At 38.6% G+C, this 22,489-nt stretch overlaps 1 protein-coding gene across 3 annotated transcripts; it reads left to right on the top strand.

The window, feature by feature from the left end:
* Positions 1-899: 899 nt before the first annotated feature.
* STEAP2 (STEAP2 metalloreductase) lies at positions 900-22,107 on the top strand. 3 transcript variants are annotated; one of them, XM_054817851.1, is made up of 7 exons: positions 900-998; positions 1,409-1,549; positions 2,972-3,025; positions 4,482-5,003; positions 6,659-7,186; positions 8,782-8,946; positions 16,171-22,107. In XM_054817851.1, the coding sequence occupies exons 4-7, from the start codon at positions 4,512-4,514 to the stop codon at positions 16,453-16,455; spliced, it is 1,470 nt and encodes a 489-aa protein (XP_054673826.1). In that variant the 5' UTR covers positions 900-998; positions 1,409-1,549; positions 2,972-3,025; positions 4,482-4,511; the 3' UTR covers positions 16,456-22,107. The 3 variants fall into 3 exon arrangements, with proteins under 3 accessions (XP_054673826.1, XP_054673825.1, XP_054673824.1); XM_054817850.1 differs by lacking the exon at positions 2,972-3,025; XM_054817849.1 differs by lacking the exon at positions 2,972-3,025 and having other exon boundaries at positions 4,479-5,003.
* Positions 22,108-22,489: the final 382 nt, after the last annotated feature.

Genomic DNA, 22,489 nt, shown 5'->3' with positions numbered 1-22,489 from the left:
GATGGAATTTGTTTGGTAAATCAGAAAATGTTAAAATCAGAAGCTACACTGTTTCAGGAAAAAGCTCCATTTGTCTTCAACTGGAAATTTCCTTGGCCAAGCAACATAGAATTCAGATCTTGGGGTTTAGCTTTGATTTTACGTGGTTGAAACCCGTACGTCACCTCATTTTGTGTCACACTGAAATCAGAGCACCACTCCCACCTGCGTAGAGTACACCAGGTACACAGCAAACACGAGGAGCCATCTCCCCACTACCCACGCCCGGGGAAGCCAGCCTGGCCCGCAGGGACATCCAACACCCCCGTGGAATTAATTTTTTTACAATGAGGGTGGTGAAACACTAGAACAGGCTGCCCTGAGAGGCTGTAGATGCCCCATCCCTGGAAACATTCACAGTCAGGTTGAACAGGACTCTGAGCAACCTGATCTAGTTGAAGATGTCCCTGCTCATTGCAGGAGGGTTGGATTGGATGACTTTCAAAGGTCCCTTCGAACCCAAAACCATTCTATGACTCTATGATTCCTCACCCACGGCCCCGCAGCCAGCACCGGTTGAGGGCCAGCAGCACCCTTCTGCCAGGAGGGTTCCCGCTGAAGAACGAAGCAGGGCCCGGGAGGAGAGCTGCGTTTTGCCCTCAGGGCCGTGAGCATGCCTGGGGACGGGGGAGGTCCCCGCGCTGTGTCGGCGGCACCGTGTGTCTGGGCCTGTGTGTGCTGGGGTGTTGCGCGGGCCCGAGGGGTTTGCGACCGGAGCGCAGTGACCGGGGGCCGGCCGGCCGCGCCCCTCTGCTTCCCCACATGCTGCCGACGCCCGGTGCTGTCACCCCCAGCTGGAGCGCGGCGCTGCCCGCCCGGCCGCGGTGGTGGAGTGGCCGCAGGGGGCGGGTCGCAGCGGCGGGAGAGGCACCGCCTTCGCCCCCGCCCGCCCGCCACTGCGGGGCCGGAGTCTGAGGAGGAGAAGCGACGACGCTGGTCCTCCTGGCGGGCGGGAAGAGGTGAGCGGCGCCGGGGCCGGGACGGGAGAAGGCTCCATCCCCGCCGGGCGTCTCCTCAGGCCAGCCGTGCCCACCGTCACCCCGCGGGGTTTTCCCCGCTGCCCCTTGCCGTGGCGGCGGGACTCCCGCCACGGTTTCCCCTGTCTCCGAGCAGGCTCTGGCGGGCCTGGCGGTGTCGGGGCTCCCCCTGAGCGGGTCGGGCAGCGGGGCTGGCTGCGGCCCGGCCCCCGGCAGCGCAATGGGCGCCCCGGTGCCTGGTGGTGGCGCGGAGCCGGGGGGGCCTCCGCCCTGCGGCGGCCGGGCCTGGCAGCGCTGCCCCAGCTGTACCCGGGGGGACGGAGGCGGCCGAGGCGGCGACCGGCCAGGCATTGGGGTCGCAGCTCTTGTCAGGGGCGATGTTGTCGTTGCAGCTGGAGATGCCGGGCAGGACCAGGGCCCCGCCGAGCTCCGTTGGGGTAGATACCCGCATCGCGCTGCCGCCCGCTAGCCTGCCGAGGGGGCACCGGCCTGCACCCGGCGTCCGGCCAGCCCCTCGCCTCGGCCCTCACCCCGTAAGTTCCCACCCGAGCGAGTGATCACAAATTCAGTGACTGCCCAGCTTTCTGGGCTTTCTGTTTGTTCGTGTTTCTCCTCCAGTAGTTATTTTTCCAAGAGCAGTTTTTCACATCTGTGTCACCTTCTGGCTGACATAGCTCTGTAGTGTTTTCTTAGCTTATCTAAGGGCAAATGTCAAATTTATATCGCTCCTACTATTTTTTATGTCAGTGAAGCCAGATATTTTGTAAAAGAAGGTTGGTTTAGTTGCAGTCTGTTCCTGAACAACCCACCTTATCTACTTCTTATCATCTGCTTCCCATCTATTTACAAATTGATTGCTCAATAACTTGATGTAAAGGCTGAAGTTAGGCTAACAAGTCTTTGTTTTCCTCAGTCCTCCTCCTCCCCTCTTTCAGAGGTATGTGCTAGTCTGCCCCACTTGTCCTCTCTTGAGTTCTCAAGATGTCACTTCAGTCAGCGTTTTAAGCATCAAGGGTTGGATTTCCTAAGTGTCTGCTGACTTGAAAATCTTTATCTTATCTTTAACTTCATCCTTTACTCTTAACTTACCTTTTTCCACTTTGACCTTACCTTCTGTCTCCCTCTAAAAGGAATTTCATTAAATATCTATTCACAATTAACCTTTCTGCTGAGGGCTGAAATAAAGAAGACATTTAACACTTTGTCCTAATTTATGTCACCTATAATTTATTCTTTTTCCTCTTAAGTTATAAATCTTACCTCCTGTCTTTTATTGTATTTATGGAACCTTTACTTGTTACCCTTTATGCCCTTCACTACTAAATAATTTCTCTACCATTGCTGTTCTGATTTTATCCCTACACGATAGCACTGTCTCTTTATACTGTTACTTAGCCATGCACAACCCCCCTTTTTTTTTTACTTTTTGTGTGATTTTTCAGGTCATTAAAGCTCTCCAGTTAAAACAGTCATATACACTTTCTTTCCTCTGAATGGCTGTTGTGCGTTTAATATAGTCCCTTTCAGTAACTGCCAGCTGATCTCTTCCACCTCTTAGATTATTTACCCAAGAGTCATGTCTGCCTGTTCCCTGAGGTTTTTTTTACGAAGCCTGTTAGTTTTATTCTGTTCCTTACACTCTACTTTCCTTAGGACAGGCAGTGAGAAACTTTGGCCAGTGGGCCAAAGTCAGCTCACCAGAGCAATTCAGCGTGTCCACATCCTTGATACCCACTCTCCTAAGGAACCTTTGGAAAAAAACTGGAAGTAGGCTGCAGTATGGTTAAATGGTATTGGTAGCTCATTTCGTCATGGTGGTTCCTTTTCTATCCTGAAGTTTGGAACACCTTCACATCACTTGGCATGAACTGAGATGGGCCTTTGTAATCACATGGTAGATGCATACGTGTTCTGTCATATCCAGTTGATGTATTTCTCTTATCTGATCAAAATAGAGCTATTCTCATGAAGTTCCTGGATGAGAACCCATCATGGTACAGGAAATACAGGTATTTTGGTCATGTGTTAGATACATTTCAGGTCATGTGGTAAGAAAGAAGTCAATGTTTTTACAGTGCATGCAGAAAAATCTAGATGTTCTGCCTCTGCCAGAAAGATTCACTGTTAGAATCTTTTCTTAGAATACTGATTTTGCAGTCACTTTGACATATTGCTTTCTGTCTTTAGAGTCTAACTCCAGTTTCAGTGAGTCCTTCCCTTCTAGTCAAAGTTGAAATGAAAAGTGCCCATTCTTCTAGTAGCTTCCTCCTATTTCTGAAACAAAGCTACTTTTAATTGTGGGAGGTTGTTCACCACACATACTATATTCCTAGCCGATGGCTGGGTGAAGTCCCCACTTGTGATTAGTTACCATCATACCAGCTCTTGGATGGTGGCTCAGAAGAGGTTCATTCAGCTCCTGCTTTCTATGGGGTCTGTTGTTGATTCTCCCAAGACAGCAATGGTTTCTCTTTGCTCCTTCTTAGCCCGCCTTTCCTCATTGCTTCCTTCATTTTCAGAACTCATTCCAGTTCTCCAGTGCAGAACCACTTATGTCATAATTGTGGTTGCATATGAAGACTTCCCTCCTGGGGGTTGTTTTGTTCTTTTTTTATGTCTTTTTGTCTTTGGTAGAGCTTTACCGCAGTTCTGTGACCTCTTCTCTCCAAAGCTATAGCAGTATTTCTTTTAATTTTCTGTGACCCTTAGCCTCTATTCTTCTTCAAAGCCTCCCTTACTGCACTGAATTTGAGTCCTAAAACTCTCTTCCCTTTTATTATTGCATGAAATCTATCTCTTCCTGCCATTCGCTTTTCGTGGAATGCTGTCGCATGTGTTTGTCTCCAGGAGTTATCTTCTGTGCCTGGTGAGAAAAAAATCTGTTAGGCATATTTGTGCCCCATGGCCTTGAATCCTTTACCCTTGTACCCACAGTTAATCCTTATACATCCATGGCCAGACCTAGCAGTCTGACAATATAGGATACCACAATAATAACCTGCATAAGCTTTTAATGGAATTCAGCTTCCATGAACTCACTGTTCTTATTCCAGCCACAGGCCAGCTATCTCTATCTTCTAATTTTCCATAATTAGCTAGTTTTTCTTACATTTCTTCTCATTATTCTATTGACCATTAGTTTCAGGAGTACAACGTTATCTTGTCCGATATTCCAGGCAGTGGAAGACAGGGAATAGGAGAAGATGGGAAAAATATCATTTACTTCTGTAATTGTATTATTAAAGTGCTTGAATTATTTTATGTTTCTCCTTGTATTAGTGACACATGGCAAGACAAAATTGATTAGCCCATACTTTATTAAGGAGAAAATATAACATAAAACTTAGAACCACTATTTTGCTCCCAGAGACGTTTGTGGATTATGATGTCTTGAGAAATGGTATGATGGTGCATTTTCCCTTCTGTTGCTTTCTCCTTTTTTTTTTTTTTTTTTTTTTCCAGAAGAAATCATTATAGGTTTGGTGTCTTGGAAGTATGGAATCAATCTCTATGATGGGAAGTCCTAAGAACCTCAATGAAACTTTTCTACCAAATGTTGCCAATGGCATCAAGGATGCCAGTAAGATCACAATAGGCATCATTGGAAGTGGAGACTTTGCTAAGTCATTGACAATTAGGCTTATCAGATGTGGGTACCACGTGGTTGTAGGAAGCAGAAACCCTAAACTTGCTGCTGAGGTCTTTCCCCATGTGGTTGATGTCACTCACCATGAAGATGCAGTAGCAAAAACAAACATCATTTTTGTAGCCATACACAGAGAACATTATGCCTCTTTGTGGGACCTCAAGCATTTACTCGCTGGTAAAATTCTGATTGATGTTAGCAATAATACAAGAGTAGACCAATATCCGGACTCCAATGCAGAGTATTTGGCATCACTTTTCCCAGATTCCCTGATTGTCAAAGGATTCAATGTCGTTTCAGCGTGGTCACTGCAATTAGGACCAAAGGATGCCAGCAGACAGGTAAATGCTATATTTGTATTAATTTAACTTGTTTGTAAGATGAAAATGACAGGAACTGAATGTAAGCAGCCAGAACTCATGGGATTCATCCTGCCTTACTTAACGTACCTAAAATGTTGGGCCTTTAGTAGCCAATAAACATTCAGAGTTTAGTTCATCCACTGTAAGACATATAAAGTAAGTGGTCCAAATTGTCCCCTGGGATACCTGTTTATCTTTAAAATTGCAGAGAAAATGTGGATTCTGGCTTCAACTAGTATCAGCTGATAGCTGACAGCTTTGACAGCTGACCTTTAGATGACTACAGACAGAGGAATTGGGTCTTAATGTCTTTTGTAGGAACTATGTTAATTTTTATCCTTATACTCTATACAAGGATAGAGGCAGTCTTTCACAGTGTATTTTAGTTTTGGTATTGGTTTACGTGTGATAAACTATTGAAAGAGATGCACAGAAATCTGAAGTCCTGATCCCAGGGCTCAGGAGTCAGCTGTTCTAAAAGTGCTTGCATTCAACATAACAGCAAAGTGAATGAAAGAAATTATCTAGCTTTTAGAATGCCCCAAGATCATAAATCTGAGGAAACAGAAGGAAGCACATATGTTTTTAAGTGATCGTTCATTTGATCCAGGGCTGCTTGGGAACATCACGTTCAAATTTCTTCCCAGTACGTTCCCCAAATCCATCTTGCTTATAGAAGAGGCAGCTTTATGTTTTTCATGCTTTGCTGAAGTGATACAAAGGATTTAAACCTATGCAAGAACCCAGTCCTTCACAGCTTTATGGACTCTGAGAAATGCATGAGAAATGACTGGTGTAACGTGACTGCTGGAGACTAAAATGAGTTTTCTGGCAGCACTTCAGGTAGATTTTAAATGAAATGCGATTGATACAGAATTAACATAATTTTAAAAATAACCTCACCGTACTATTTTTATTCCTTTTTAGAATAGCACTGTGCTATATGTAATTAAGTTCTGTCAAAACGGATCATGTTTGCAGGTGATCAGCAATGTTGGGCAAATTATAGCCCACTGTAAATTTTAATGGAACATTAAAGTACTTTGTAGCAGTGTATTTCTTTCACTATGTAATAAACTGGTCTTCAGAAGTTCTTGTTTGGCTGCTAGATTTGTCTTTTCTGTTAAACACTCATTTTTTGTGGAAATCTGGATTGTGTAATTAAGATAAAATTGTTATACATGGAGAGATTGCACAGTTCTCTGCTTTGCATTTTCTTTATGCTGCCGCTGGTTTAGGGTCATTATTCAAGAGTCCTGTATTTTTGAGAGACTTGTGATTTTCTGAAATGATTTTAGCCATTGTTTCAAGTTCAATTCAGTCCTGTAGACATTTCTGGGGAGGGGGTTCAGTGTGCAGATTACCAGGGCATTGTATTAACTCCAAGAAAAAGCCAATTTTGTTTTGGTTACTCTGTTGCTAAATCAGTGTGCATATTTTTACTTTGTGGATTTGTATGTGGTTTCATTCTCATCTTGTTGATACAAGCTGGGATAACACTGTACAGTTTTAGCAGTAGTGCTGTGATTTTGTCCTGGAGACCCTTAAGGGTTTTTTGTGGTGGGTGGTTTGGTTTTTTTAACCTTTGAGTCTCTTTCTCTGACTACAGACAATTCACTTGACTTTCCCAACAGGTCTATATATGCAGTAACAATGTTCAGGCTCGCCATCAAGTTATTGAGCTTGCCCGTCAGCTCAGTTTTATTCCTATTGATTTGGGGGCATTGTCATCTTCAAGGGAGATTGAAAACTTACCTCTGCGACTGTTCACACTGTGGAAGGGGCCTGTAGTGATTGCCATTAGCCTGGCAACGTTTTTCTTCATCTATTCCTTCATCAGAGATGTGATCCATCCATATGTGAGAAATCAGCAGAGTGACTTTTACAAGATTCCCATTGAGATCGTGAACAAGACTCTACCAATTGTTGCTATCACTTTGCTTTCTCTAGTGTATTTGTCAGGACTTATTGCAGCCGCTTATCAGCTTTACTATGGTACCAAGTATAGGCGATTTCCACCTTGGCTGGACAACTGGCTCCAGTGTCGAAAGCAGCTTGGACTGCTCAGTTTTTTCTTTGCAACAGTGCATGTGGCGTACAGCCTCTGCTTACCCATGAGGAGATCGGAGCGATACTTGTTCCTCAATATGGCATATCAACAGGTAAGGGAATCTTTAGTTCAGTAAACCAAAAATGCCCTGGCTGTATGCATATGGCTCATGAATAAAATATATATGTTTTCTTAATCTGTTCCACTGTTTTCAGTGGAGAATGTTCTGGGTTATCTTATGTATAGCTAGTGCTGAGTAGGAAGGGAGACTAAAAGAAACATCTGGGCATTGTGCTCACGTCATGGGTCAAGCTGCAGTCAAGTTTTTGTGGTAGGGGGAATCCAGGATGTGTCCTCCTTAAATCCCTGACAGTAATATACACAAGGAGACAGTAGGATAGACAGGATAAGAGCAACAGCAGGAAACTTCTGAGTTTCTGAGATATGTTTCTATGTATACTTAATTTATGGGGGAAGTAGGTATATCATAAGTGCATTTACAAGTGTAAAAAAAAAAGTATAAGGGTAGATACTGTAATAATGCTTACAGAGTTATCTATGTTTACAAAATGAAAATGCTGTTACTTTGTAACATTTTGGACCAGTGATAAAAATATTTTATTCATTAAAAATTCTGTGAACATCATCTGTTACAGGCAATAGAAATTGACTCACACTTCCCAGAAGCAGTTGGTCTTGCATAACCTTGAAACAATCTCCGAAAAATCTGTCATCCTTTAGAAGAGGGTCTGATGCCTCTGTCAGCGAGGTAGCTTATTGTCACCTTTAAAGTGGCAGGAAAGCAGCATTGCCGTTAAGCATATAAAATCTGCAGGAAAGATGTGATGGAGCAGAAAGAAAAGCAAACTAAGGAAATCAAATCAAATGGAACAAATTAACAGGGATTTGGTCCACAAATTCTAAAAGGGCTAGTGTGAAAAATTGAACTTCAGAGAAAGGCAGGAAGACCAAAACTATAAAAGGCAGCAAGAAACTGTTATTGTTCACACTTAGTAAAGGACTAAGAAATTATCTTTGTTTTAGTAATATTGTAAAACTCTAACTTGCTAATATCCCTAGTGAACCACTTTCGAGACATGCCATATCACAACAGTTCACCTGAAAGTGGAAAAATAATTAAATATCCAGGCCTCTTAATTGTTAAGGACCTGAGTTGTTTCTTTTTTGTGGTAAAGCTCTCCAACGAGAACAATCCTGAATGTATCTGATACCAACAGTGAAAAAGGCAAAATAACTTGGACTCGGCATAGGGAGCTGAAGCAAAACCAGGAAATAATGCTGAACTATTTCTAAATGTAACAAACTAAAAGCAAATTACAATTTTACCCAATTTATGTTATAGAATTTAACTTTCAAGGGTCTGAAGAACACAGCTACTTTTCTACAGTATATAGGAATACTCAGAATTATCTGGTTTTATAAATATTGTTATAAATAGTATATAATGTTACATTTTCTTTTAACAACTCATCTAAGTTTCCATGTTTAACATATTTTAATCTAACAAGAGCAATACCAGCAGTAAGGAAATAGTTGTTTTTCTCCAAGACATGAGGAAACCTCTGAAGTATTTGACCCCATTTTATAGTTGTTCTGTGACTGTAGACTTTTACTCAGCAAAATAACTTCTGTTGATATTTTTGATATTCTGTAGAATAAAGTGCTTCCTTTCTGCTCTTTCATCAGGTTCATGCAAATGTTGAAAATTCTTGGAATGAGGAAGAAGTGTGGCGAATTGAAATGTATATCTCTTTTGGAATAATGAGTCTTGGATTGCTTTCTTTGCTGGCAGTAACTTCCATCCCTTCAGTAAACACTGCCTTAAACTGGAGGGAGTTCAGTTTCATTCAGGTGTGTTACTTTTTAAGTAAGGGGGGTTTGTTGTTAATAAGAATTCCTTGATGATGATTATGATGATCACGATGAAGAAAAGCACTTTGCAACATGATGAGAGCTTTTTTTTTCTTTTTCCCCTGTCTCTAGTAAGTTAATAAAAAGAACATATCCTTACTCAGCAGATATATGACCATGGAGGCACATTAAGCATTTTGTGAGCGTTAGAATAGTAATTTGCATTTTATACTTCTTGGTCTTAAATAACCAACATAGCTAAGACCAAATAAGCACTAATATATTCCTTTCCATTGTTAGATTTTCTTGCTAAATTGAAATTAGATAAATTTGGACACACTTGCTAAAGGCAATGATACTGATGAGATATTACTATATGTAGATGCACACAACTGTTAAAATTGAAAAATTAATTTGTTCTGTAGGATTTTTATTGCACAGCCCTCTGACAGCCATGGTGTCATTGATTCAGTTTTGCTTCCCCTCCACTGTGAGAGAATTAATACAGCTCTCAACTGCATTATTCCCATTAGCTGAAAATACCTATTAGTAAAATATGAAGCTTTGTTTATTAAAAGCAGAGGCTTTTCCAGGTCCTGGCATTCCCTCCTTCCTCAGATAAATATCTACTACAGGCAGACCTAACCAGAATAAAATACTGAGAAATATAGGCTTTAATAAATACCTTAATGTTTGCTTCCAAACAAAATTGCCTTCAGTTTTAGGTAGCAGTCAGTGATAAGAAATTTTATTAGGATTTGGTCATGTGATAAATTTCCTAAGTGTGTACACGCAGTTTTGGGTTTTGTTGTGTTTTGTTTTGTTCTCTGACTTTGGATTCAGTACTCTAGTCTTAAGTCAGTCTTTTCTGATTAACATTTTTTCAACATAGCCACTGTGATAATATTGCCTAATTCTTAGTCCTGTCACTGTTTTATACATTCCTACCTACAGAACACAGGCACTGACTTTACTGTTCAGGGCTTCAGTTGCACTTCTTAATTTACAAACATTTTAAAGGGAGTGATGGGGAACACTTCTTGACTGTAGTTACCAGAAATCTTCTGTCTGTAAAGTAATGTCTTCACTGCCCCTAGGTTTTCCGTTGGTGGAACACTCCAGGTAGGCCTACAAAAAGTTTGCTGAATTTTTTTTTTAAATTAGAGTTCCCATGACAGAACTGTTTATTCTTGCTCATGGTTTTGAGCCTTCAGAGGGAGTAAATACCCATTTTGTATTGTTACAACATCCTTGCCATCCAGAGTTCTCTGTGCAGGGACAATAGTACTGCTGTTGGGTGATGTGAAACATTAGTGCAAAGGGGAATAATTTGTATTAACTTGTGAGGGAGGTGATGCGTTTATCCAGTAATGACTTCCAGCTACAAACCCAGCACTTGTGTCTTATTTTTCAAAGTTCCAAATTTCAGGCTTGTGTGACTGAGTCAAAACCCACACAATAATCACATAATGATGTGTCTACAAGGGCATTTTTTATTGTGTCATTTTTACTGTGGTTATTTTCACTGTAAATAAAGTCAAAATAGTTCCAAATTTAAAGAATTATGAACTTTAACGTATCATCTGTTGGTATTTTGAGGAATTTGGGAACAAGTTGATACTGCATTATGTGCTGAAGAGAACTGGTATTGGTAATTAATTATGATCATTTGCAATTTTTAATTACAAAAAATGCTGAACTACTAAAAATTTCCTTAAAGTTTATGATCATTAAGGGTACTTTACTTTTTGTCATTAATTACTTCTCAGGATGTAAGTTGTTCTTCATGTAGTTATTTGTCCTTCAAAAAAGTCCTCTTGCTTTATTCAGTCAGAAAACAGACTTTCAGCGATCCCTCACTGAAGTAAAAGGATTCTGCATTTTTGCACAAGCTTCACTGTACCCAGTGTGCAAGTAGAACAGATAAAACATCATAATACTTACTGTCTTTTATATTTTTCTTCTACTGAAGTGCAATGTAATGAAGTGAATTTGAACTTAATTTTCTCAATCATCTCCTCTAAGTCAGGGGGACAAACAGTGGAACTATTAGCCCATCATCTCAGTGCTGCTTTTTTTTAACTGGGAAAAGCAGTATGTCTCTAGCTTTAGTGCTGAATCTCAGATGATTTGAGACAATAATTGCTGAACTTGTTTTGCATCTGATAGATGAAGAGTCAATCAGTCAGCACACTCAGCCAGTTTCTTACCTCAGCACTTTCCACTGAGAACAACGTACTATTGCTTGCTCATCTTAGTAAATACAGTTTCATCAAAGCAAGGGTCTGGCCTCCCTTAAAGAGTTTTACCACTAAAACGTACTCAGTCTTGAGTCCTACTAGGAAAATCTGAGTTTAGGATTAACAAATTATTAACATATACAATATAGACTATTTTCTAGCCTTGCTCCAGTAGTACAAGCCTTTTGCAAGATCTCCCCTACCTACAGTGGTTCAAAGAGACCTCTACCACAGTCTTCCTAATACTGTAAAGAAACCCCAGTTGTGAATGGTTTTGCCCAGAAATCATTGCTGCCTTTGATATCCCCAGTTATTTTGGAGATGCCTCCATCTCACTTAGCTTGGTTTCACAACACAGGCATCAGCAGCCCCAAAAATTCCAGCCTGCTTGATCAAGGGAAAAGGACTTTGAGAGAAGCAGCACAGGCTCCGCTCATTCCCTCAGAGTATGACTATGAACAAAGTGAGATCAGAGATGGTTGAATAGTGATGTAAAATGAAGTTACTGTGTCAGCTAAGAAACCAGCAGAAAACTTGGGAGTTGCTGCAGTACAGAGTGGACCACTGTACAAAAAAAATATCTGATTACTTCATCATGATTCAGAGAGAAACATCCAGATGGAGGAGCCACAGAACCAGACAGTGATGAAGAGTTTCCTCAGTAGGAGATCCTAGATGACAGAAACTTAGCATGAAACTTTGCAGGTGTCTTAACATGAGTTGGAGCTTACTGAAGAAAGAAGCAGTGAAGAAGCTGGGGCTGTTAAACCAATGCATCAGTTTTCTTAAACACCACTTCAGTACTCTTCTTTTTCTCTTGTAAACATATTTGGATAAGGAATAAAGATAGACATATGCAAGAAATAAAAAAGAATTCATATTTTGTCAGAGCAGGCAGAATAACTAGCCTAAACCAACACACTGCAAACAGAAAAAGACATTTATTGCAACCAGTCCTTGAGTGTTCACATAAAATACATGGAAATGGAGAATGTTGTCTGCAAGCAGTGCTGCACTGGGTCCTTCAGTCTTCTGAAGGAAGTTAAACTGTAAATACATAATGTAAGCATAAATGACTACTGCTTTTGTTTTCCAGTCTAAGAGTTAAGTCCAAAGCACATCACTCAAATTGGCAATGGGTAGAGCAGACTGGCTTTGAAAGCTGAGCTTTATGTTTCTTAGGAAAAATCAGCACAAATCTGCCATTTGCATAGCAGGAAGCTGATCTTTTCGTAAACATTCCTTTTGTCTGCTAGCACAATCCTAATGCTTTTTGGAGACAGCATTACTAAAACTTTTTTTGCACACTCATTTTGAGGAAAGGCTGCCCTGCCTTTGTACTCTGACAAGAATAGGATACTTTTCCCCCAGAGTAAAAAAGAATGAGGCCTGAGTATTTAGCAAGTTTATGGGTAAGATTCCAGTCAGAATTGCTGCAGCTTGTTTATAAGTTTAGCAATATCCTGTTACTGGGGAATCTGAAGTATACCTTGCATAAATGTAGGCTTTGGAAAATACCTTTTGTATGTATAAATTGCTTGGAACTACTTGACCATTGTGAAGTAAGAAATTCCTGAAGGAGATTTGTCCCACAGCAGATTTGTGTCTCTATGTACATCTTCCTGGTAACATTTTAGGGACTTTTCTCCTACATCTTTTCCACTCCTCTAATACTTTTTTTTTTCACCCCAAACAATGCCAGTTTGTCCAGTTTATCAGTAACCTTGGCTGGGAATCTCCCACATTGGGTAAAAAACTGTCTTTGATCAGGAAGGAAAAGAAACAAAACAGAGAAGACTTAGAGAAAAGCTAGAAGACTGGGGAGTCCATAGGAAATGCGCTATCTATTACTCAGCTTCCAGGAAACACAGTATTATGGAAGATAAGGAAGCAAAGCAACCGCAGATGTTCTTCCCCTTTTCCCAGCAGCCATCCTAGCACCTAGGCAGAGGGTTCCCAAGACTTACAACTGATATTTCTACTCATTCACCCATGTGAATTTACCAGTCAAGGGAAAGTATCCCTTCTTGCTGCTTTCCAAAGTCCTCTGCTCTTAAAGAAGTTATCGTCCTGTGCTTCTCCTGACCTCCCCGTAGTAACATCAGTGTAAGTGATCTTCCAGCTCTCATAGACATATTCATCCCTTTCTTTTGGTGTCTTAAGAAGCCAGGAAAAGATGACAGAAATGCAATGTGTATATTCCATCTGAAGCACAACTGTATTTCAGGAAATCCATTGCCTTTAATCCCTCTATTCTGTCCTCCACATTGTCCAGTCATAAACTTGTGCAGAAGAAAATAACCTTTCATACCTGAATGACAGCAGCTCTCTCACCTTCCTGGTATTGAACAGATTGCTTTCTAGCAATTAATAACTCCCACAGCACAATCATCATTTATTTCTCAATAATTGAAACATCTTTCATGTTAGCATCCGTAGGGATGGTCAGCTTTGGAATACAGATTTTGACATTACCGCTGGCCAAGGTTTGTAGTATGATCCATTACTACCAACTGATGTTATTTTGACTGTTCAGCTGCTCAACAGTGCCTTTTCCCGCACTAGCTGATGTCTTTTTGTCCAAGCCTGCTTTAGTCAGTTCTGAGTTTCCTCATTTTACTACTGTACAGCCATTGCTGTAGTCTTTGAACATTTGGAGATACAGAAAAATTCCAAAATTTTGTAACAAACACAGGAGTTTTGTAATGACACGGCCTCCTGCAGTGGAGTTTTACTTAAGTAGCAAAGGCAGTCAGTCTTGCTTGTACTTCTGGAAAAGTCATTGTCAGTAGCTGCAAGCTGGGATAAATGCTCTTAATGGAACTTTCTAGTGCATATCTGCCCTGACTAAACAAACCAAAGACTGCAGAATGCTAAGTTGTGTGGAGGACGTCCTCTTTCTAGCTAAGCGGTGTTATTACTGTAAAAATACAGCATGGAAATAGGGCAATTAAGGGCCTGGTAGAAGAAAATACCATCAGTAGCTGACAGAAGCTCCTATAGGAGTGTCTTTGTTGTCAGGTTTTTAGATGAGTGGTTGAAATGGTCCAGTACATACTAGCACATGCCCTACCAACACTTCAAAGAAGCATATGGCAACTTTCCATAGGGAAAAAAAAAAAAAAACGTAATAGAGGTGTATCAGACATTTTTCTTGTCCTTGTGCTGTTAGTTCAAAATGTACTGATAAAGGTACTGATGTAGTTCTTAGCTTCCATTTTGACCATTAGATAGAAAGGCATACATAGATGTCTCAAAACTGTAGTTTGCAGATAGAATTTAAAGAAGCAGTAACTTTATTTTTTTTAAATTTGGGAAGAGTCTGTATAACATTTTCCTCCTGTTTCTTTTTCAAGAACAGTTATAGTTCACATCAGTAAGCCTGATGAAGAAATGAGGGATATGATTCACTTATGCCATTTTCCCTGCTGGCAGTGACATAACAGCAATGAATTCAGGACAGTCATACCAGCAAAAATCTGCAATAACATATTCAAACATCGTGTTTGATAGTATTGTTTGCTGTCTAAATTTCTTACCAGAACTTCCATTCAGATACTGTGTATGCCATTTTGATATCCACAAGTGGTTGTCTGATTGTTCTGTTTCTTATGGAATATTTTGGGAGCAAATTGTTCTTTTTTAAAAAAGGATAGAGCATATCTAAAACACACCAACATGGCTCTGAAACCATTGGCAAAAAAATGCATGAATATTGGCAAGTTAAAAAACATGGTACCAATCTCTAGAAATTAACAAAAGTGTTTTCATTTTTATACCATTGTATCTGTGAATTCTTGCAAATTATATTAGCTCGGACATTCTCCTTTCCCTAGAAACTGCTTCATCTTGATGTAGAAAGAATTAATTCTTTCACTAACTGTTATAGACCCTTAGGCCGCATTTTTCTTTGCCTCTCTGTTTACTGGAATTAAACCAAACTTTGATAGCCAGTTACCTTTCTTAATATTCATTCTCTGTTTTGATGATTTGCTACAAATGTTTCCCAACCAAGTTAGTCATTACATCAGTTTTGGCCAAAAAGACTTTCTTCACTTGATCACCATCAGAATTCAAGGCATAGTAGTCTTTTTCTACCATGGTTTGGGAAAGTTAGGGTTAATATTTTTAATTCAAGTCTGCAGAGCAATACAACTACAGGGTTCCTAAAAGGGCAGATTCATTCAAATGGTGAATGACCCGTATTAGCACTACCTTCTGTGGCATGCTCTACAGTACATGATAAGAGGTCCTCTGCAGGGTGCTGTGGGAACCTTCTACTTCATGTTTCTTCCAGCACTACCTGTTTATGATAAATTGCATCGTTGCCTTGTGCCATTATGCCCAAGTCCTGCAGACCAGATATTCCCTTTAACCAGTAGGCAACAGCTGATGGAGAAAGGTTAGGGATGGTTTATGCTAACTTCAGACAAGTGGATGTAGGCTATTGTGAGGAAGAAGCAAACCGCACCTCTATGTAGAGTGATAAAAAACTATGTAGAGTGATAAAAATCTGGAGAGTTAGGCCCAAATCCCTTCCAGCAGAATTGGATTGTTCCATAATCGTGAATCTTGGAAGTAATCTACCTTCATAGTTAAGAAACAAGGAACTTGATTTCCAATCACAACTGATGTTGTTCCAGTAACTTCACTGGGATTGTTCCTTATTTGCCTTAAAGTTGACTATTTGTCTTAAAGTTGACTTCCATTACTTAGAATCTGGGCAAACATCATCTTCATTTCAGCTTTGACTAAGACCTATAGATGCTAGCAGAGATATGTTATAAATCAGTGTGCAGTTCAGTCCATAGTTTTCAGAACATGTGAACTTAAAACCATATATTGCTAATTTAAAATAGTGTATAGGTAAGGCATTTTAACATGATGTCTAATAAAAATGTTAAAATAATGCGATAGAGCTGTTGGATGAAGGACCAAGTATTATTATCTCTTCTTTTTTTTGCTGTTTTCTCTTTTTTCACAGTCTACACTTGGATACGTTGCTCTGCTCATAAGTACTTTCCATGTACTGATCTACGGATGGAAAAGAGCTTTTGAAGAAGAGTATTACAGATTTTATACACCACCAAATTTTGTTCTTGCCCTTGTTTTGCCTTCCATTGTAATTCTAGGTAAGATCATTTTACTTTTGCCATGTGTAAGTAGAAAACTGAGGAGAATTCGAAGAGGATGGGAGAAAAGCCATGTTATAGAAGAAGCAAGTGGGTCTGTTCCACACCTCTCCCCAGAAAGGATAACTGTGATGTGATCATAGACTAATATTTGTTAGCACTGTTGTAGATGTTTGTTTGGGTTTTTTTGTCATAAACTCGTATTTTTAGGAGTTTAGTTAAAGTTTGAGTTAAGTTGCTGTGGACTTGCTTGGCATATAGTTCAAGCTCTCAACCAAACTATGAGAAATTTATAACTAGAAGACAACTACTTCAGATAACTACAAAAATATTTTTGTTTTGAGTTACAGAGGGCAGGTGATTATGAAATCAAAAATTTTTAATGCTCCTTTGCACAACAGTATTTTGTTATAACCATGCTCGACCAGCAGGTTGAGGGAGGTGATCCTGCCCCTCTACTCCGCTCTTGTGAGACCCCACCTGGAGTACTGCATCCAGCTCTGGGGGCCCCAGTACAGGAGAGACATGGAGCTGTTGGAGAGAGTCCAGAGGAGGGCCATGAAGGTGATCAGAGGGCTGGAGCACCTCTCCTATGAGGAGAGGCTGAGAGAGTTGGGATTGTTCAGCCTGGAGAAAAGAAGGCTCCGGGGAGATCTAATTGCGGCTTACCAGTACCTGAAGGGGCCTACAGGAAAGCTGGTGAGGGACTGTTTATGAGGGAGTGCTGTGACAGGACAAGGGGTAATGGGTTTAAGCTGAAGGAGGGTCGATTTAGATGAGATGTTAGAAAGAAATTCTTCACTGTGAGGGTGGTGAGGTACTGGAACAGGTTGCCCAGAGAGGTTGTGGATTCCCCATCCCTGGAAGTGTTCAAGGCCAGGTTGGATGAGGCTTTGGGCAACGTGGTCTAGTGGAGGGTGTCCCTGCCCATGGCAGGGGGGTTGGAACTAGATGATCTTTAAGGTCCCTTCCAACCCAAACCATTCTATGATTCTATGATTCTGTGATTCTATGCTTTCCAGATATTTCTTTGACTTAAAGCATATTTGTCTGAGTGCTATTTATTAATACAACATTTTCTGGGCAGTGTTTCTTTTATTAAAACCACACTTCTGGGTTAGTGAGTTCAGAATATAGACTAACAGAGTTAATAACTTAGGAAATAATCAGGTTTTGAAAAAAATTAATTTGTAATGATGTATTGCACATGTACAGTATATTTATTTGTGGTTTTACACTACTCCATGATTTGAATATGCAAAACCAGTTTCAATTATGGTGTTATTGTCCATCTTGTAAGCAAATGGTATTGTACTAACAGGGTCCTTTTTTTCAAAGTATCACATAGGATTTTAGACCTTTGGCATCTCTTTATTTCCATATGTCATATAATGAAAATTCAACAGTGTTATACATATGTAGAAAGATTTGCAGATATGTGTGCAAGCAACTATTTTTTGATTTTAGAATGATTTCAGAATATCAGAAAACACTTAAAAAAAAAAAGCTGAGAAACGTACAACAGTAAAAATCCATTTTCACTGTGAAACTTCCAATATGTTGGTACAACAGGGAAGCATCACAATACTCACGTTCTGTATGTTTCTACACTGGAGTTTCAGTTATTATATATGAATTTCCCAGAGTATTTCTTAAATTCTTAGTATCTTCTTGTGCAAATTCAATCTTCTATTTTTATATAAAAGTCTTACTTTTACAACAAGTGTCTCTGGGATATGGCTGAATTTTTGAGAAACAAAATTATTATTCTTATACTTAAAAATGAATTTATCTCTAAAACTTACATTTGCATTTCCTTTGGGATTCAAAAGACCTGTCACAGTTACTTCTTATTACTGCTTCGTCAGGTTCTACTCTTCTCTAACAAAATAGCCAAACTCACCTCATACCTTCAGGCTACTCCTGCTTAATTAGCAAAACCTGTATTTCAGTTAATCAGAATGTGTATTTGGTCCTAATTTTCTTTACTTGTATGAAATTATATTTTTCTTATCCATATTTTCACTGTTTAGGATCTCTGACTTTCTTAGCTGAACCTTCACTTGTTATTTATTACTTTGCAAGAATTTGTCATCAATATGATACATCAGAAATATACAGTACTTTAAGCTTGAATTTATCCTTAAACATCACAAGTCCTGTAAATCTCATTATCTCTGTAATGAAACTAACAGCTCCACATAACAAGAAGAATCGAGAAACAAACTCTGCCCCCAGTTATACCAGCCTAAATCTAAAGAGTTCACATTAGTTGTTCTTAATTTAATTTCAAATTTAAAAAATCTACAATTATTTTATTTTCATTGTAGTATCCGTATTCCCCAGACTTACACATCAAGCCTGTGTGTATTCTGGGTTTGTTGCAAATCAAGAGACAGTTGAACTTTCTTTCATTTTAAGCATGTTCAAATCTAGAGATGAAAAATAAAATATTTGCATTGTTTTTTCAAGATTAAAGCCTTTTTATATGTCTTTAAACATGTTTTGTATCGAATGAGAGGTCAGTGAATTATTTTTGAAAATGGAGATTTGTGAAAACATTTTTTGGGAAAAAAACCTGAACTATATTTCATGTGTGTCAACAGAAATGTAAAAAGTTTATTTTTAGTTCACAAATTTTAAATTTCAATTAGTTGGAAAACTCAGTTATATTCTCCTTTTAAGCTATTGGGGGGGAGCAATTGGAAAGAGAAAATTCATTTTATTTCACCATTTTTTTGAGAAACAATAATAACGGCTATAATTGGTCAGACTAAGGTCTTTGAGACTTGTCTCCAACATCTGACAAGTGGCAGATGCTTCCAAAAAGAGTGCATACATCCAATGATTCTTCTCCTGACATAACCTCTCAGCCTCTTGGAAATCGATAATGTAGGTCTTATTTGAGACAGGTGCTGCCTCTAGACTATTGTATTTAATAGCAACTTCCTCCAAAAATTTATCTTTTTTAGAAATTTGAAACTTTCCCAGAGTTTTACAGGAAAAGAAGGAAAAAGAAAAGAAACCAAACCAAAACAAAATTAATAAATCTATCAAATTAATTTTAAAAGTGTGCATTCTTTCTTTTTTCCAACAACAAATCTGTTAGTTTCAAGGTACTAATTTTATTGTCCCTCCTCCAATATGCAGCTATTTCAGGGATACTTGTGATACACAAGCAAAATACTATTTATCAAACATTGTAGACATTAAGTGAAAAACCTGTTATTGTTGGAGATTAGACAGGAGCCTAAACTAGTACGAATGAGATTTTCACATAAAAATGAAGAACAAGTGACAATTACAACTTCTAACTTACTTCGCCTGTCTGTAAAGACATTCCAATACAGAAAGCTGTGTGTTTCTTGAAATGCTTGCAGAATTATATGTAACTGAATTTCCTATTCCATATTGCAGGGGGATATATTTCCTCTTCCAATAGGCCAGTTTCCTATTCCATAATGCAGAGGGAAACCACACAAAGCTTAGGCATTTGTGCTTCAATCCTTTAAATAAAATTAATTTTAAAATCTTAGCATACACCAAGTCTTGGAGAATTTTAATGGGATAAATACCATGATATGTTCTACCCCAGTTCCGTGCATGAAACCCAACTGAAATCACCAGAATGGGATGGTATAACTGATGGTGTAACTGAGAGCAGAATTTCATACCTCTGAACAAATTTAGGGCAGAAACCATTACTGTTGACAATCTGATTACATTACAAAATTAAATATACAGCTATGATTTTATAGTAATCCTACACTTCCGTAGAATAAGTAATTAACATTCATATTCCCTATGATTATCTAATGCAATAGCAATAATGTTGCAGAACTAAGATACTGTACTAATCGAAAATTACTGTCAAAGTCCATATATATAGTGCTGTAATGCAACCACTGACAGTATATACAGAAATGTATTGGCCCTTTTTGCTATGCAAAAAGTTATTTCATCATTAAATTTCTTCAAGAATGTTTAAACTGTTAAATTTTGAACTGCCAAAGGTTTCTGGAGACAATAATGATGTGTCATTCCTTTTTTCAGACTGTGCGTGTAGAAAACTATAAAATGTGTTTTGATTTTATGAGTTACTTGAAAGGTTGAAATATTGACATATTAATAAATAGATGATATTTTTAGATCAAATATATGAAGACATTTTGTGAAATATTTGTGCTACAGAATGACATATGGTTTCTCGTTAGGCCGTGTATTTACTTCTAATTGGAATAACAAGTTGACTTGTGATTTAATAGTTTGTAGTGTTCTTTAAGGACCAATTCACTCTAACAAGACACTGTTAAGTCTGAAATAAAATGACACTCATGCATTTACTACACATTATGTATCATATCATGCATATGTTTAGTCACATAAGGAATCTTTATTCATGTGATCAAACACATTGATTTCTATAGACCAACTCACATTAGAACTCATTGGAAAAAGACCTGAGGCTAAAAGTTTAGTTTGGATTGCCTAAATATAAACAACTAAATTCATTTAGACATCTTAGTTACTTAGGAGAATAAATACGTATTTTGAGGAATAGCCTGCTATAAAAATACTTTTGTGTAGATATTTTTAAATTGCTTACTGCCTAGTGAAAAACAAATAATGAAATAAACTTCATTTCTTTTCATTACTGTTCAGTAAAAAAAAAAGTGCTTAATATGTAATACAGAACTACACATCATATTAGAAAATGGAGACCTTTATGTGTTTAGCAACAAGTTACTTGTTTTCTATGGATATTAAGGTATTTTTTCTTAACATTGTCTAAAATACAGTTCTATTACAGGTTCCATATGTGTCTTTAATTTTATCTCACAATTCTATTAACTGTGGCAACTATGTACAAGTTAATTAAGTACTCACGTTCTTGAACTATTTAGAGATTAATTATTTTGTAATTGTTTTGCAAGTTCTTTGCATATCTAGCTTGTGGTAATGGTTACTGTGAATTGGTGCCACGTTTAACTTTTTGTTCCAACGTTGTGCATTATATGATGTGCCAACATGAGAAAGTACATGTGTATTTTTATTTGGCATTAATTGCCTATAAAATAGTGTGTCTGTGTGTGTGTGTCTATATGTTATTAGCTATACATGCTGCCCAACTAGCACTAAGGGAAATTATTAATTAATGTAAGGCAATGAGTTCCCAAGTGGCTATGAATTTCACAGGTATTAATATAGTTAGGAAACAGCTTTCCTCTGAATGTGAAGATTTCCTCTGAAAGTTAGCTATATCAGGTGCATAAAAATTAGATAGATTGAGTTTTTCAGTATAGTATTTTCATGTATGCAGTGGTAATGGATGCATATGCATAGTTCCTTTCAGACAGTGTGTTTCCTAATACACAAGTTTTTGATTTCTTGGCTGTTCATCCTGTAGTATTTTCTATCAATATAATGAGTAATGTTGCAGTACTGATATTGTATCATTATATGATACTGCTTGATTGAATTAATTAGATTACAACCTTTAAAATAAGTGACACATTGAACTGACTTGAACAATGATCTCTATCGTTATATATTGTTTCTCATGCCTTGCTGGCAATGTCTTGCAGTGAGCATAGTACGTCTCCCATGTACAATATTCTCTTTGTAGTTGTGTTTGTCAATTTGTTTGTGCTGTCTCTCTGAACAGGGCTATTACAAATTATTAGTAATGCTTTTATCTATTTTTCCATAGACTGTGTTTTACACAAAAAAACCAATAAAAAATCAATGTCAGGTATTTGGCTTTTTCTTCTGTACTTATGCATAATAAATTTTGGCGTGCTTTTCTTTATAATACATTTGTGCTCTGATCAACATTTTCTCTCAGAGGTAGAACTTGAATGTGAGTTCATTAAAAAAAATTCTAAAGGGTGACTTGTTTCTTTTGCAATGGCTGGATAACAGATATTTCACACGCAATGGAAAGCTGTATCCCATATCCAACTGTAAGGTATTCTCCATGTTTTCAGAACACAGAGTGAACACTGCAGTACTATCAGCATATATTCAGTCCACTTTTCATTCAACAAACAAAAAGTTTGGCAAAAGTGAGACTGCTAGGCACAACTAAGTTTGCCAGGTGGAGACACTCTTCCTGTTTGGTTGTGTGTGTGAGAAAGCATTACTGCTTGAATGAGAAAAACAGGTGAAAAA

Source organism: Grus americana, chromosome 2, assembly GCF_028858705.1.
Source record: "Grus americana isolate bGruAme1 chromosome 2, bGruAme1.mat, whole genome shotgun sequence".
In the NCBI taxonomy this organism is placed as follows: Eukaryota; Metazoa; Chordata; class Aves; order Gruiformes; family Gruidae; genus Grus; species Grus americana.
The sequence above is the reverse complement of the archived record's forward strand: the minus strand, read 5'-3'. Positions and strand labels throughout refer to the sequence as shown.